This window comes from Callorhinchus milii, unplaced genomic scaffold (genome assembly GCF_018977255.1).
Source record: "Callorhinchus milii isolate IMCB2004 unplaced genomic scaffold, IMCB_Cmil_1.0 Scaffold5, whole genome shotgun sequence".
Lineage (NCBI taxonomy): Eukaryota > Metazoa > Chordata > Chondrichthyes > Chimaeriformes > Callorhinchidae > Callorhinchus > Callorhinchus milii.
In genome coordinates this window covers 38,071,850-38,085,361 of record NW_024704746.1, presented here as the reverse complement: position 1 = coordinate 38,085,361, position 13,512 = coordinate 38,071,850, and the positions used below count along the sequence as shown (strand labels likewise).

General features: G+C 40.8%; 1 protein-coding gene across 1 annotated transcript in view; it reads left to right on the top strand.

The window, feature by feature from the left end:
• Nucleotides 1-13,512, top strand: part of LOC103185349 (transmembrane O-mannosyltransferase targeting cadherins 2) — a 97,084-nt gene that overhangs the window by 24,728 nt on the left and 58,844 nt on the right. The window contains 1 exon segment of the mRNA XM_042335612.1: nt 8,227-8,797. Within this exon segment, the coding sequence (XP_042191546.1) occupies nt 8,227-8,797 (571 nt within the window).

The window sequence follows — 13,512 nt, the reverse complement described above, 5'->3', positions numbered from 1 at the left end:
CTTATGTGATTCGTTATTGATCCAGAGGATGACCATTTATTGTAGATGAAATTCCTCTCGCCACTACAGGCACAAAATCCACCTAGTCTCAACTTGCAAGTCCACTTCTGTTCCAAAGTTTAGGATTGCACAGAATTATAGAAAAAGCTGGATTTTAATCTTAGATTTGGAAGCCGGTACTCTTTAAGAACTGCAGAAAGAAAACTGTTATGGAAAATAAGGCTGAATGTTTAATACATTTCCACAATTGTGTTCAATCTTAAAATTAAACCACAATAATTTACATTTATAGAGCGCCTATTGAAAGCTCCAGCAGTGGGGGCAAACTTTGGGAGGATGTCTCAAAGTGGGAGGGAAGAGTCGCGCCAGTGAGAGAAAAATAAATTCACTGGCTAAGACTAGGTTGAATTTTGGGCCATAACCATAGTGACTAAAATCAACCCCTAATCAACCCATCTGCTTACCTCCCAGCTTCACCTCCTCACTCCTTTACTTGGCGGTTGAGCCTTTAGTCTCTCTGCCCCCACCCTCTGGAACTCCATCCCACATTTCCTTTGCCTTGCTCCCTCCCTTGCCTCCCTCTTCTTCGACCGTGCCTTCAGCCATCCTCTTACTGTCTCTGCCCTCCACTCTCCCTGATCCCAACCCTCCCCCCGCTCGGGCCCTAATCCCTGAGTCTTCAGTGCCTTGGGAAGTCCTCCTGATGTGAACGGTGCTTTAAAATGTAATTTTGTATTGTATTGTATCTTAGGCCCAATGGAAATAGAGATCTTTCCTCTTCCTCCATGAAGATTTCTAAATATTTAATGGAAAATAACTGGGCGGGATCCAGCTGCTGAACAAAACGTGAATTATGGTTTCTATTAAAAAAGACATGTACCCGCTATCTTGCCAGAATAGTTTTAGTATGATATTGCATACTGCAGCACAACAGTGACGTATTGTTGGCATTGTGATATACTTCTGTTTACATTCCGCAAAGTAAAGTTCAAGCGCATGCTTCAGTGACTAAGTCATTGGAGATACAGTATTTTGCTTGAAGAAAATGGACAAATTGATACTAATGGATAGAAAAGCAATCCCAGCGGGATCTTACATTGAGCCATATTTATGCATCGCGCCACAAACGCATTAAAATGCTCATTTGGCCGAATGTTTGTACTTGCAGTTTCACCTGTTTTTTGTACGAATTTTCACTGAAAAACACCCACTTTTTTGGTGAGATTTAAATGGTTTAAATGGTTTTAAAAAAAATCAATTTTCTCCCTGATTTGATTTACAACCACTGAATTCATCAATTTACTTTCAGTGTTTAAGCTGTCAATACACTTGGGCGCTGAATTGTGAATTCAGTTGTTTGCGGTTACAAATGGAACAATGTAGGCATCTACAGTAACTTTGCACATAAATGGATCTTTTAAAGGAGCGAGAAGGTAAGACTGTAATACTTTCATATGATGTAGAGTTAAGAGATAGAAAAATAGAGATTCAGAGACTGAGAGAAGTGGTTCAGAGAGAGAGAGACTCAGAAAGATTTTTACCAAATTTACCCAAGTATTTTTAACATTGAATTTCTCCTCCCTACCCATAATTTTCTCTTTTATCACAAATAGATGCTGAGAAAATACACAGAATTTTAATTTAAGGATGTAAAAAAAACTTTATATATAAAAAACATATAGAGGACACTCACGGACAAAACCAAAGTCACTACATTTACTATTACAATAAATCCTGTAAAGCAATTTGAGATTGTTTGATGATGCGATAAGGCACTATAATCAATGCTACCATTATTATTTTCTTTGTCTAGCCAGGATTTCAAATCAGAGGTGAAAAGATAGTATTCTATTCCATTGTGTCGCTCAATCTTTCATCAATTAGCTGCTCTGAATACTCAACAGAGTTGCTTACTTTAATGCTCCTCAACAGAATTGATTTGATTTCTCTAAATGACACAAGCAGGAACAGTGATGCCTTTATTTCTGGTTTCCGACGTTACAGATAAGATTGTGAATGTACTGTTAGTAATGGGCTATATTCTAAATTAATACAGTAATCCCAATAGTATGGGAATTGAGTTGCTTTAACCTTAGTTATTTTTGCTGACACTCCCAATGATTTGCTGATGGAGTGCTGCATTGTCAGAGGTGCACATGAGATGTTAAAAGGCCGTCCTGACTGCCTGTTCAGGTGGATGTTAAGGAATGCGTGACATTATTCGAAAAGAGAAGAGAGTTTCTTCCGATGTCCTTGCCAACAGATAAAAAATCATCAATCACTTTGGCTGTTTATGCGACATTGCCTTGTGCAATTCTGGCAGCCATGTTCGCCTTCAAAATACATAGTCACCACACTTTACAGTAAGTTTTGTGAAGTTCTTTGGGATATTTTGATGAGGTTTATCAAGTGCAAGGATTATTATTATTATTTGTCGGAATGATGAAAGTACAATTATTTTATTTAAGGAAATATTTATTTTTGCGCCAAAATAAATTTTGACAAAATATGAGATTTCAAATATTCAAATATTCAATATTGAATATTCAAATATTCAAAACAAATATCAAAATTTTGTGTCCAGCAGTGTCCAGCAAGCAGCTGTGAAGTAAACGGCTAGGACACTAGGTGAAACTCCCTTATTTTTTCAAGTAGTACCATGGTATCTGTAATATCCACTTGGATAGGCAAACAATATTAACATTATTCATATTGTGAGAGAAGTGGTGAGCGGAGGTCATGTACATTGAAGGACAGAAGTCAGCGTGTAAGTTTAAACAAAGGACCCTTCCATACTCCTGTTAATTGGCTCAAGAACAGTAAAGCTAGATTCTTCAGAGCAGTTCACCTATTGCTCTCTGTTGGACTGCAATGCATGACACTGGAGCAAACTAAAAGACTGTAAAGTAGCTTTTGAAGAATAAGAACTCGGTTGGAGATGCTGTGAACGTTAGATCTCAAAGTGTGGTAGCATATTGTGATCATTAGAGATCAAACCTGTGTAATGTAGACCCTTTAAATCTTAAGAGGATATCACTGTGGGCTTTGAACATTAGATATCAAAGCAGAGTAACATGGTAGATAAATACTTATTAACAGTGTAGCCGGATAAACTTGGCATGTAGTGTCAAAAAATAGTTACAAAATAGCTCGGTGAATAATTACATTGCAATCTATGGAAACACAAATAGGCATCAGCGCATCAAACCTCTTCTGTCATTTGAACAGATTGTGGCGGAACTTTTAATGCCCCATTTCCCCATCTTTTTTATCCAGCCCTTAACAATCTTACTTCTTAAGTATCTAGCAAGCTCCCTTTTAAACATCCCAATTGTTCCTGCATCTAGGATAGTGGAGGGACTCTGCATTCCCACGACCCATTGTTATGCAATTGTCCTAAGTCGCCCTGTGATCTGAAGAGGGAAAACTTGAGCTTCCATGAATTTTGAAACATACTCCCACTAAAGAGTCATCACCTTCAGGACAGCCGATCTCAATATTACTGGAATTGACAATAATACCAGAGATTTTAGGTGTGTTGGGTGTGAGTGTGAGGAGTGGAAATCCACTTAAAGAGGTTCAGAGAGTGTGACTGAATTTAGTTTTAAAAAAATTCGGAGTATTAAATCACGTTGGTGTTCGTATATTCTGACTGTGGTTTGTTCAATGCTCTTCACATTCTACTGTTGAACAAATCTGTATTCAGCAGCAAGAGAAAATGACAAACAATAAATTTCATTCTGACACATTGTACTGTCATGCCATGAAAGCACATTATGACAAGACAGCTGATATTGTGCTTCACTCGTTCAAGGTGCAGAAACCTATGCACATTTTCTTATAGAAAGACTGTTAGATTTTGCTGTGAGAGATATTGCTATAATGCCCTGTAACTTGGGGCATATATGAATGCTTAACACAAAAGGAACAAAAAAAATTGTAGTGAACAATGCCTATATATCAGAGTTAAGTAGCTTTGTGCAATACAGTGCAAGGCATTCAACTCTCCTCAGCAATGTTATTCTCCTACCTTCTGCTCTAATTAGCAAGCAAGAACAGTGCTGGACAGAATCCTTTGTGAGTGCTTGAGTTTTACTGATCCTCTCACTCACCCATTGTGTGTTCCAGAAGTGCTGCAGGGCAGGGTAGTGTTGGCATTCCCTATCCATCTTCTCAGAACTCCACCGCGCCTGAGATCTAAGCAGTTGCCTACTTTCTTCTCGCACACTTCTAAAAAATGCTGTATCACATTAGTAGTCCATCCGCACAGGGTTGGGAGGGTCTCTTGCAATAAGGATGTGTAGGCATACTATAGGCAGTGCATGTGCAATAGTAACTGTTGAAATTTTGATAGGAAATCAGGACCTAGACGTCCTGAGAAATGAACAGAAACATATTCGTTGAATGTCCATTACTCAAGCATTTATTCCCTGAACTAAGTCTGCCAGCTCCAGGAAAACCCAAAATATTATTTTAACGCACGTAGTTTTCCAGCAAGTGTCACAAATTTAATTTCTACTCATTTAGCTACCAAGTGTTCCAAGAGTATGCTCATTGTAAAAAATAAATCCTTATTACCTTTTTTAAAATAATGTATTCCACTTTTGAAAAAATAATAATAATTTTGCTGTTCTGTGCGGAGCCACAGAGAACAATGCTGTTTAAGGGGATTTGACCTTTTCTGTGCACTGATGTGAAACATGGCACAAAATACAATGATTTATTTTACAATTGTAGACACCACTTTAAAAGGTGAATTGCTGCCATAATTAAGTTGAGGTCATCCTCAATGCTCTCTGTGCACATGTATTTACATATGGCATATAATTCGCTTTTGTTTGAGCATGGTTTACACATGGTACATATTATATCCAAGTGTACTAATTCAGAGGTAGAATCCAAGTTAATATTGTTTTACACAGCTAACATAATTTTCCAGAGTATATCCAGAGTACCTCCCTGGGCTGAGCAATATTCCAATAAAAACAATCAGCCATCAGGCATTGCCTGATTGATTTAAATGTTCAAATTAAGATGTGTTTCAAGATTGCAGAAGAAGGTGGTACACTCAGTAACAGAGGATGATTCAAAAGCTCAAAAATGCTTTACTTGCAGGAATTTGGGTGAACTGTAGGCAGGATCACTTACAGATTTTATAGGTCTTATTGGGTGACTTCAATAGTTTCTGAAGCACAATGTCAGTGCCAAGAGGGCATCAATTTAAGTGGTTAGCAAAGGAGAAAATGGGGAGCTTAGGATCTTTTTTTACACAGAGGTTTGTTGGGATATGGAATACCCTGGCGAGTGGGTTGGTAGAGGCAAGATCTGTATCTGCTTTGGTTTGGATACTCTTAAGCATGGTGATGAGTTTCCTCATGTGCCAGACACCCAGCTAACCAAAAAAAAATTAGCTTTCAAAAAGGAATTAGATAGATATCTCAAGACATATCTGAAGAGGAATAAATTGCAGGGGATATGGGTAAAAAGCAGGTAAATGGCACTGAATGAATTGCTTTATCAAAGAGCCAGCACAGACACAATGGGGTGAATGTAGCTTCTATGCTGTAAATGTCTGTGGTATATGGTACTTGCTTAGTTACAGTCCTGGAATGCCAATACACAGCAACTCTCTAACCCGAGGTATCAGTCTTTGAACTGATGGCTTTTTTTCCAACAATTTTGCCCATTTATTTCAGCTTCTGTCATACAGTTAACTTCTAGCCCTTGAAAACTAAACTGAGTAATTCCTCATTCTCTGGGTGCTGTCCTGAGTTCCTCTCTTTTTTCACTGCCTTAATAATCACAATTAATCCCTTCTAACCCAGTGTGACCCCAGTAGAAAAAGAGAACCTGCCCTTCCTCTTTCAGTTACACAGAAAACCATGATAATTGTTCAAAGGACATCCCAGCTTCAAAGACTGATTAGATAGTAGCTACACCTAGATGCATTGTTCAAGATGTCGCTTCCTTCCTCTGCAGAATTGAAACACGTATTAAATTGAACATTTAAAACATTCAGGCAGTGGACCAGGTCAGACTTGTATATCTATCCCCACTCATCCCCCCCTCTCTCCTCCTCCCCCAACCCCTACCACTCTCCCACTCTCTCTCTCCACACCCGCCCACCACCCCCCCCACCCCCATATTTACCGATTGGCCATTCGGGTGAGCTACTGCGCCCCAGGCTATACTCCAGAATTAGTTGATGAAAAAGAGGGATGAACTTGATCCAGCAAAAAACGGGTTAGCCAACGTCTATTTGACAAGGCATACACCTCAATTAGGGTCTGTCATCGTTTTTTAAAATGAAAATTAAATGCTTCCCTCTTGAGGACAAAATTGTTGGGATTCCTGCAAAACTAAGCATGGTGTTCATTTCATTTGACCTTATGTAGTCCACATTCTTTGCCTTCATCAGAAAGGAAAAAAATCTGTTTGGTTTACCGTTGGCTTTATAGGAAACAATCACAGGTCTAAAGCTTTATTTAAAATAGGTAATACATAACCTGATCCTTGATTTATTGCACTACAGATTCAGATTCAGGAACTCTCTCTCTCACAATGTCATACACCACTGTATACCAAATTGTATATTACTGTACACAGTACTGTATAATACCAAGAGCCAGGTATTTCATTTAAGCCGGATGAACAGTAAGTAGTAGGAAGCCAGCTTACTGCTTGCATACAGTGATCGTTAAAATGCTTCTGCCCTTCCGTCTACTACACACCACCCATCACCCCTCCCACCCCGGCCCCTACCCATCCCTTCCTCCACACCTTCGAACCTGTCTCCCACTCCTCTCTCACGACCACTATAACTGGCATGAAACCGACGACCTGCTCCCTCGACCCCATCCCTACCCCTCTCCTTACCTCCCAGCTCCACCTCCTTACTCCTCTACTCACAGACATCATAAACCTCTTCCTGTCCACTGGTACTGTTCCTACCCCATTAAAAATGGCCATCATCACTCCTAACCTTAAAAAACCCTCCCTGGATGCATCTCTACTCTTAAACTACCGCCCCATCTCCAAGCTCCCTTTCCTCTCCAAGGTCCTGGTATGAGTTGCTGCTTCCCAGCTTCGCTCTTTCCTCTCCTGCCACTCCCTTCACGAACCCTTCCAATCGGGTTTCCGTGTCGCCCACAGCACAGAAACCGCCCTGGTCAAAGTGACAAATGACATTCTGTCCATCTGCGACCAGGGGCTCCCTATGCCTCCTCGTCCTCCTTGACCTTTCTGCTGTCTTTGACACTGTCGACCACTCTATCCTCATCCACTACCTCTCCTCTCACATCAACCTTCATGGCTTTGTCCTTGACTGGTTCAGATCATACCTCTCACACCGCCGCCACTTCATCTCCACAAACGGTTTCTCCTCTAGCACCCACACCATCTTGTGTGGCATTCCTCATGGCTCTGTTCTTGGTCCTCTCCTCTTCAATATCTATATGCTCCCTCTTGGTGACATCATCCACAGACATGGGGTCAACTTCCACTTGTATGTGGATGATACCCAACTGTTCCTCTCTGCCTCCACCCTTGACTCCAGCACCGCTCCTGCCTTGAAAGATTGTCTGTCAGACATCAAGTCCTGGATGAGAGCAAAATTTCTTCAGTTGAATGTCAACAAGACCGAGGCTCTCCTGATTGGCTCCCGTCAGCGCCTCCACACCTCAGGCACTGACAGCATCACCATCCATGGATGCACACTCTACCTTACTAAGCCAGTCCGGAACCTTGGCGTCTTGTTTGACCCTCAACTATCCTTTCTACCCCACATCTGTGCCATGACCCACTCTGCCTTCCCCCACCTCCGCAACATTGCCCAGCTCTGCCACTGTCTCAAACCACAGGCTGACAATACCCTGATACATGCTTTCATTACATCGAGGCGCGACTATGCAAAATCCTTGCTTGTCGGCCTCCTCAACTCCTCCCTCCATAGGCTGAAGATCATCCAGAACTCTGCAGCCCGTGTCCTCTCCCGCACCAGGCTCCGTGACCCTATTACCCCCATCCTCGCTCAACTCCACTGGCTTCCCATTACACAGAGGATACATGGTCTTGCTCCCCCATGTCTGCGACTGTTGTTGCACGCCAGCCCTTTTAAAACAATGTGGAGGTTGAAAAGACTTACTATTAAAATTTGTGTCCCAATTCAATACAAAATCTATTTAATTGTTTTTTTGTACAGTAACATTTCTGTCTGTTTCCTTACAGCCGAGCTATTAAAGCTAACCAAGATCTACTGCCAGAGACACCTTGGACAAATATCTTTTACAATGACTTTTGGGGAACCCTTCTTACACACAGTGGCAGCCACAAGTCCTTCCGCCCGCTGTGTACTCTTTCCTTCCGCCTTAACTCTGCCTTTGGAGGCTTGGATCCCTGGAGTTATCATCTTGTCAATGTGTTATTGCACAGCGCAGTCACTGGCCTCTTCACAAACTTCTCTCGGATACTGTTTGGTGAAGGATATTGGACGTTTATTGCAGGCCTGCTGTTTGCAGCTCACCCGATCCACACAGAAGCAGTGGCGGGGATCGTAGGAAGAGCAGATGTTGGGGCAGGGCTCTTTTTCCTCCTCTCTTTAATGTGCTACATCAAACATTGTGGGTCCAGGGGTCGATCTCTGCGTAGCTGGGCCTGGTTATTGGGAAGCTTCACTTGTGCTGCATTTAGCATGCTCTGGAAAGAGCAGGGAGTGACTGTCCTGGCTGTTTCTGCTGTCTACGATGTTTTCATCAATCGAAGGCTCAAAGTCTATCAGCTCATCTCAATGATTTACAAGGTAAGCAATGGTTGACTTAACAGAGTAATGCTGGTATACAGAATGCACATTAAATACAGCCAGACTACTTTAGTGCTGCTGTATATGAATGCTGGTGACTATTATACACTGTAACGTCTCATGCCAGAGTTGTATTTCAGTTCAGAAGTTGGATTGAATGACCAAAGTGGAAAATCTGAGCTGATGTATTTCGTTGTGTGGCAGCCTGGCTCAGAGGTAGCACTCTCCGCTCTGAGTCAGAAGGTTGTGAGTTCTAGCCCCATGTCAGGACTTGAACTCACAGTCTAAACTGGCACTCCAGTCTAGTGCTGGGTGTGCATTGCATTGTCAGAGGTGCCATTTTTTGACTGAGATGTTAAACCGATGTCCCATCTGCCTGTTCCAGTGAACGTTAAAGATCCCATGACACTAGTAGAAAAGTGAAGAGAGTTTGTCCTGGTGTCCTCACCAACAATTCCCTCAATGAAACTTGCTGCCACATTCTGCCCACAAAATATACAGTCAACCACCTTACACTGTATCCTATGAAGGTCTTTGAGACATCTCGATGATGTGATAAGGCGCTATATCAAATGCAAGGGTTATTATTATTGTTTTTACTGTGAATTGATGCCAGTGTGAAGCAGGAGTTAGTTTTTTGTGGCACTAATTTGGATATAATTGAACTTTTGGTCTGTTCATTTGGATGTTAAAGTCGCAATTCCCTACAAATACACAATCACTATATTTTACAGTGAAACTCTGTGAAGGGCTTTGAGACGTCTCAGTGATGTGATATATTAAATGAAAGGATTATTGTTACGTGCGTGAGCAATGACAAAAAGGTATCCTTTGGGTATGAGCGAGCAGCTGCATTAATAAATGCTGAGCCTGGGATTATGTAACCAAGTGTCAGCATGACATGAGAACTGACCTGGAAAATAGCCCTCAAAATTCACATCACATTTTTAGAACATATTTTTCATGCGATGATATTGTAGCTGGTGTATGCATACTTGCTCAACAATGCAAATCATTGTATATTTTTAAAAGAAGTTGTTCAGGTTATTTGATATTTCCAAGCCATTCTTTTTGTCAGGCACAAATAGTTTATGCAACGGATCAATCCAGGTATTTTAATTTACAACCATACACTTTAATGGGTCCTTAATAAAAGAATTTGTAATTCTCTGGGGTTTGAGCCAATGTTCAATCAAACAGTCAAACCGACAACAGAAAGTCCCATAAACTGGCATGTTTATAACATGCCATAACAAGTGGCATGTTATCAAGCGAGGGTTTAAAGTGCAACGTTCGTAGTCCTTTCAATTCTTACCACTAAACTCCCTGTTATGTTACACCCTAACCAACATAAAGTCCTGCAATGATCAAATTATTTGGCTTGAAAAGCTTGACATTACTAAACCAGCTAATGAAAGTGTTTTCCTTTTAGGTGGCAGGGTATTGGAATGAAGTTTGAACGCTGTTACATTCGGTTAATTAAGATAACAGATACACAATAGATATTGTCCTCCGAGTTTAGTTGCAGAGAAGTGAAACTACTTTGTGATCAGTGAGCTGAGCAACTTAGAGTGTAATAAAACGACAAGTAGATTTGGCTTAAAGCATAACTGTATTCAACATGAATTGATCAGAGGGCAGTGAGCAGAATCCATAGTTGGAGGAAGTGAATGGTGCACTCAAAGTGACTCTGACCATAGTTTGAAAGCATGAAGCAAAGAGTGTGTGACTATCCAGTACATGTTTACCCTTTAGAATATTTGCAATGCTCGAGAAACTACATTCCCCTCAGATGTATCCAGAATATGGTCACGCTACAGTATTGGAAACTTTTGTTTTGAGTATTTGTGCATGGTAGAGGCAATTATTAAAAAACACACACACACATATTAGAAAACAATATGTTTTTTCAGAATATCGACAAACATTGGTTTGTTAGATCTGTATAGATAAAATTAAATGTACAAAATGTAATAGTATCTCCTTATTGATTTGCAGTTATCCAGTGCAGCTTGTGTGTAATTAAATACTGAGGTCTGGTGTGCATATGGAGTAGGCCAGGGCTGAAGGAAGGAGCCATTAATCAAACCAGCTGCACGTGTCTATCTGTCAGCGAAGCCAATGAAGGCCTAATTTAGGCATCCTTGTTAATATGGTTTTCGTCCGGCTTGTTTTCCCACAACATTTACATGGAGACAGGAAATCTTGCCGCCAAAGGGGCCCAAATGACCATGCCAACCTTTCTGTAAACATGTAGCAGGAACATACCTCTGCGAACCAGGGGGAGAATAGGATGGGAAAGGATGTGCTTCGGAAGAGTTTAAAAAAAAAGCATCAGCAACAACTTTCTTGTTGGACAAAACCCAATTTATGGATGGACACTTCAGGAAGTGTGATATATCCATTAGAATATCGTGGTTCCCTCCAAATGAACTTGCCTTACCTTACCCAAAGCCTAAAGTAGCCCAAAAGGTGAACCCAAGAATGCTATATTATAGCAATAACTTCAGATTTTACCTAAAGCGTTTGACACAGAACAAGCAAAGACATTTTTGACGAAAAATCAAAGGTAATGCCAAGCCTCAGTGTACGAAACTCAGAGTTATAATAGTCATATTTTTTATTGTTGGGGCAGGAGCAATCATTTTCAATAGCATTAGTTTAATTCCTAAGGCCAAAAATAACTCATTTAAAAAAAGCCATAATTCTCAAGACAGAACTGACTAAATTGCTGATGTGTTATTCTTAACAATGATTCTTCCCAGTTTCTGAAGCACTGAACAGCTCCAACAAATCCTTGATCAAAAATTTCAGCAACTAGAGCAACTAAATATCCTTTTTGAATGGAGTGAAAAAGGATCTTTAATTTACGATCTGAATTTGTAGTGCTTTTGTTAGGAGAACAAGAAAAGACACAATAACCAGATGGCTTTTGCACGCTCCACTTCTTTGGTAATAGCTGTTGTCAGCAAGTGATAAGCTGGAAATACATTTCACTCACTGTGTGACTTTGCACCAGCACCTGCTTCTCAGCTACATGCAGACAGGGTTACCGCTCTTTTAGTTATCAGTCAATTTTATTTTCTACACTATTCAGAAGAAGAAATCATCTTCAAACAGATCAACTGGTTAACCTGCAAGAACATCAGTGGTGTGGCTTTATCTGACAGGATTTTTGTTGCTTAACTGGCTTCTTTCTGCCTTTGTTGCCCATGCTGGTTGAATTCAGTCCTCACCTGCCTCTAACATGTGGTAAGCCCCAGTTCAGTCTGTTTATCTTCATGAGAAGCACTGCACTATCAAAACAGTTTTATGGAGAAAGTAAAGATACAGCTGACTGAGATTTAACTTACCAAACATTCCTTTAATTTCGAACTCCTAACACTACTGTAGTTCATTTTTATTGCTTAATCTAAACAGGAAGAAACATTTCAAGGTCCACATTCTTCATTTGCTGTGAGCTATCCTCGGTATATTGGTTTGAGAAGCTGCCAACAGCCTTTTGCCACCAGCTGATCATGTCATATTCTAGGTACACTGAACTAAACAGGGGAACTCGCAATATCAACACCGGAGCATAGCCAGAATGAGCAGGCTCCATGATCAAGTGATTAAATGGCAGAGGGGCTTTCTGTTTGTTAGCAATTATCCTACAATCTGGTGACAGAGAGAGCAAACTTAAAAGCATAAAGGTAATAACTCCTAGGTTTGTAAGTAATTTCAGCCAGCAGTAAGTAGTATATTATGGTGCGATGGGAAAACGTACTAATGATCTTTTCACAATGATCAATGGCTTTGAGTGTTTTGCGTGGTAGCTATTTGGAACCTGCAGTTTTCCTTCAAATGAGCTGCATTCCCTAATTTGACTTCGCAGGAAGTATTATTGAAATTGTGCCGCTAGCATTCCGCCTCATGCATAAACAACTCAGCAATAAATTAACCAAACCTGAGTTGCATTCCTGACATCAGTGTAGAGCAACTGGTGTACTGGGAATTCAGATGAGCCAAAGCCGAGTGCAGCTATCTCCTCTTGTCCACCTGCAATCAGGCCTTGCTTCTCACAGGATGGGTGGTATGTGATCTGAGTGCTCTCAAATCTCTGTCTCCACTTGACCTGGAAACAGGATGGACCCATTGGGGAAGAAGCACTGTATCCTGAACTCTAAATATTGTTCGAGGAGGAGCTCAGCTGAAACCAAATGCAGTATTCAGTAATGTACGTTCAATATTGCATTTGAGAATTGTTGGCAATAGTCATTTTAAAATAACACTTTACAATACAGCTGATGAGCACAGTGTTTTTGATGTTTACACTGTTGATGACAGATCAGCCAGTTTGGCTCATCAGCAGGAATTTGCAGTGCTTTGTTGCGTTCAGCTGCTGTTAACCCTGCAATCCAAAGCACTAATGGATAGGGTGGTCTTTGGAAAACCAGTGGGAAGCTTGCCAGACAGTGTTTGCAATGGCAAGCTATGCACTTTTAGCTGGTTAAACTCCAGTGGCACCCCAACACATATTCTGAGGTCCCCAAGCATTGGCTCTTGCCAATCTGTGCCTAGGAATTAGGTAAGTAGGTTGTGTTCCTCTGGAAAGAGATTATGCAATTCGTTCCAGACATGGGAATTTCTGTGTACAAGTGTCATATATATTTGTAATTCTCAGTCTTGTTTTGATACTCTTAAGCAAGTTGATGAGTTTCCATGTGTCAGACACC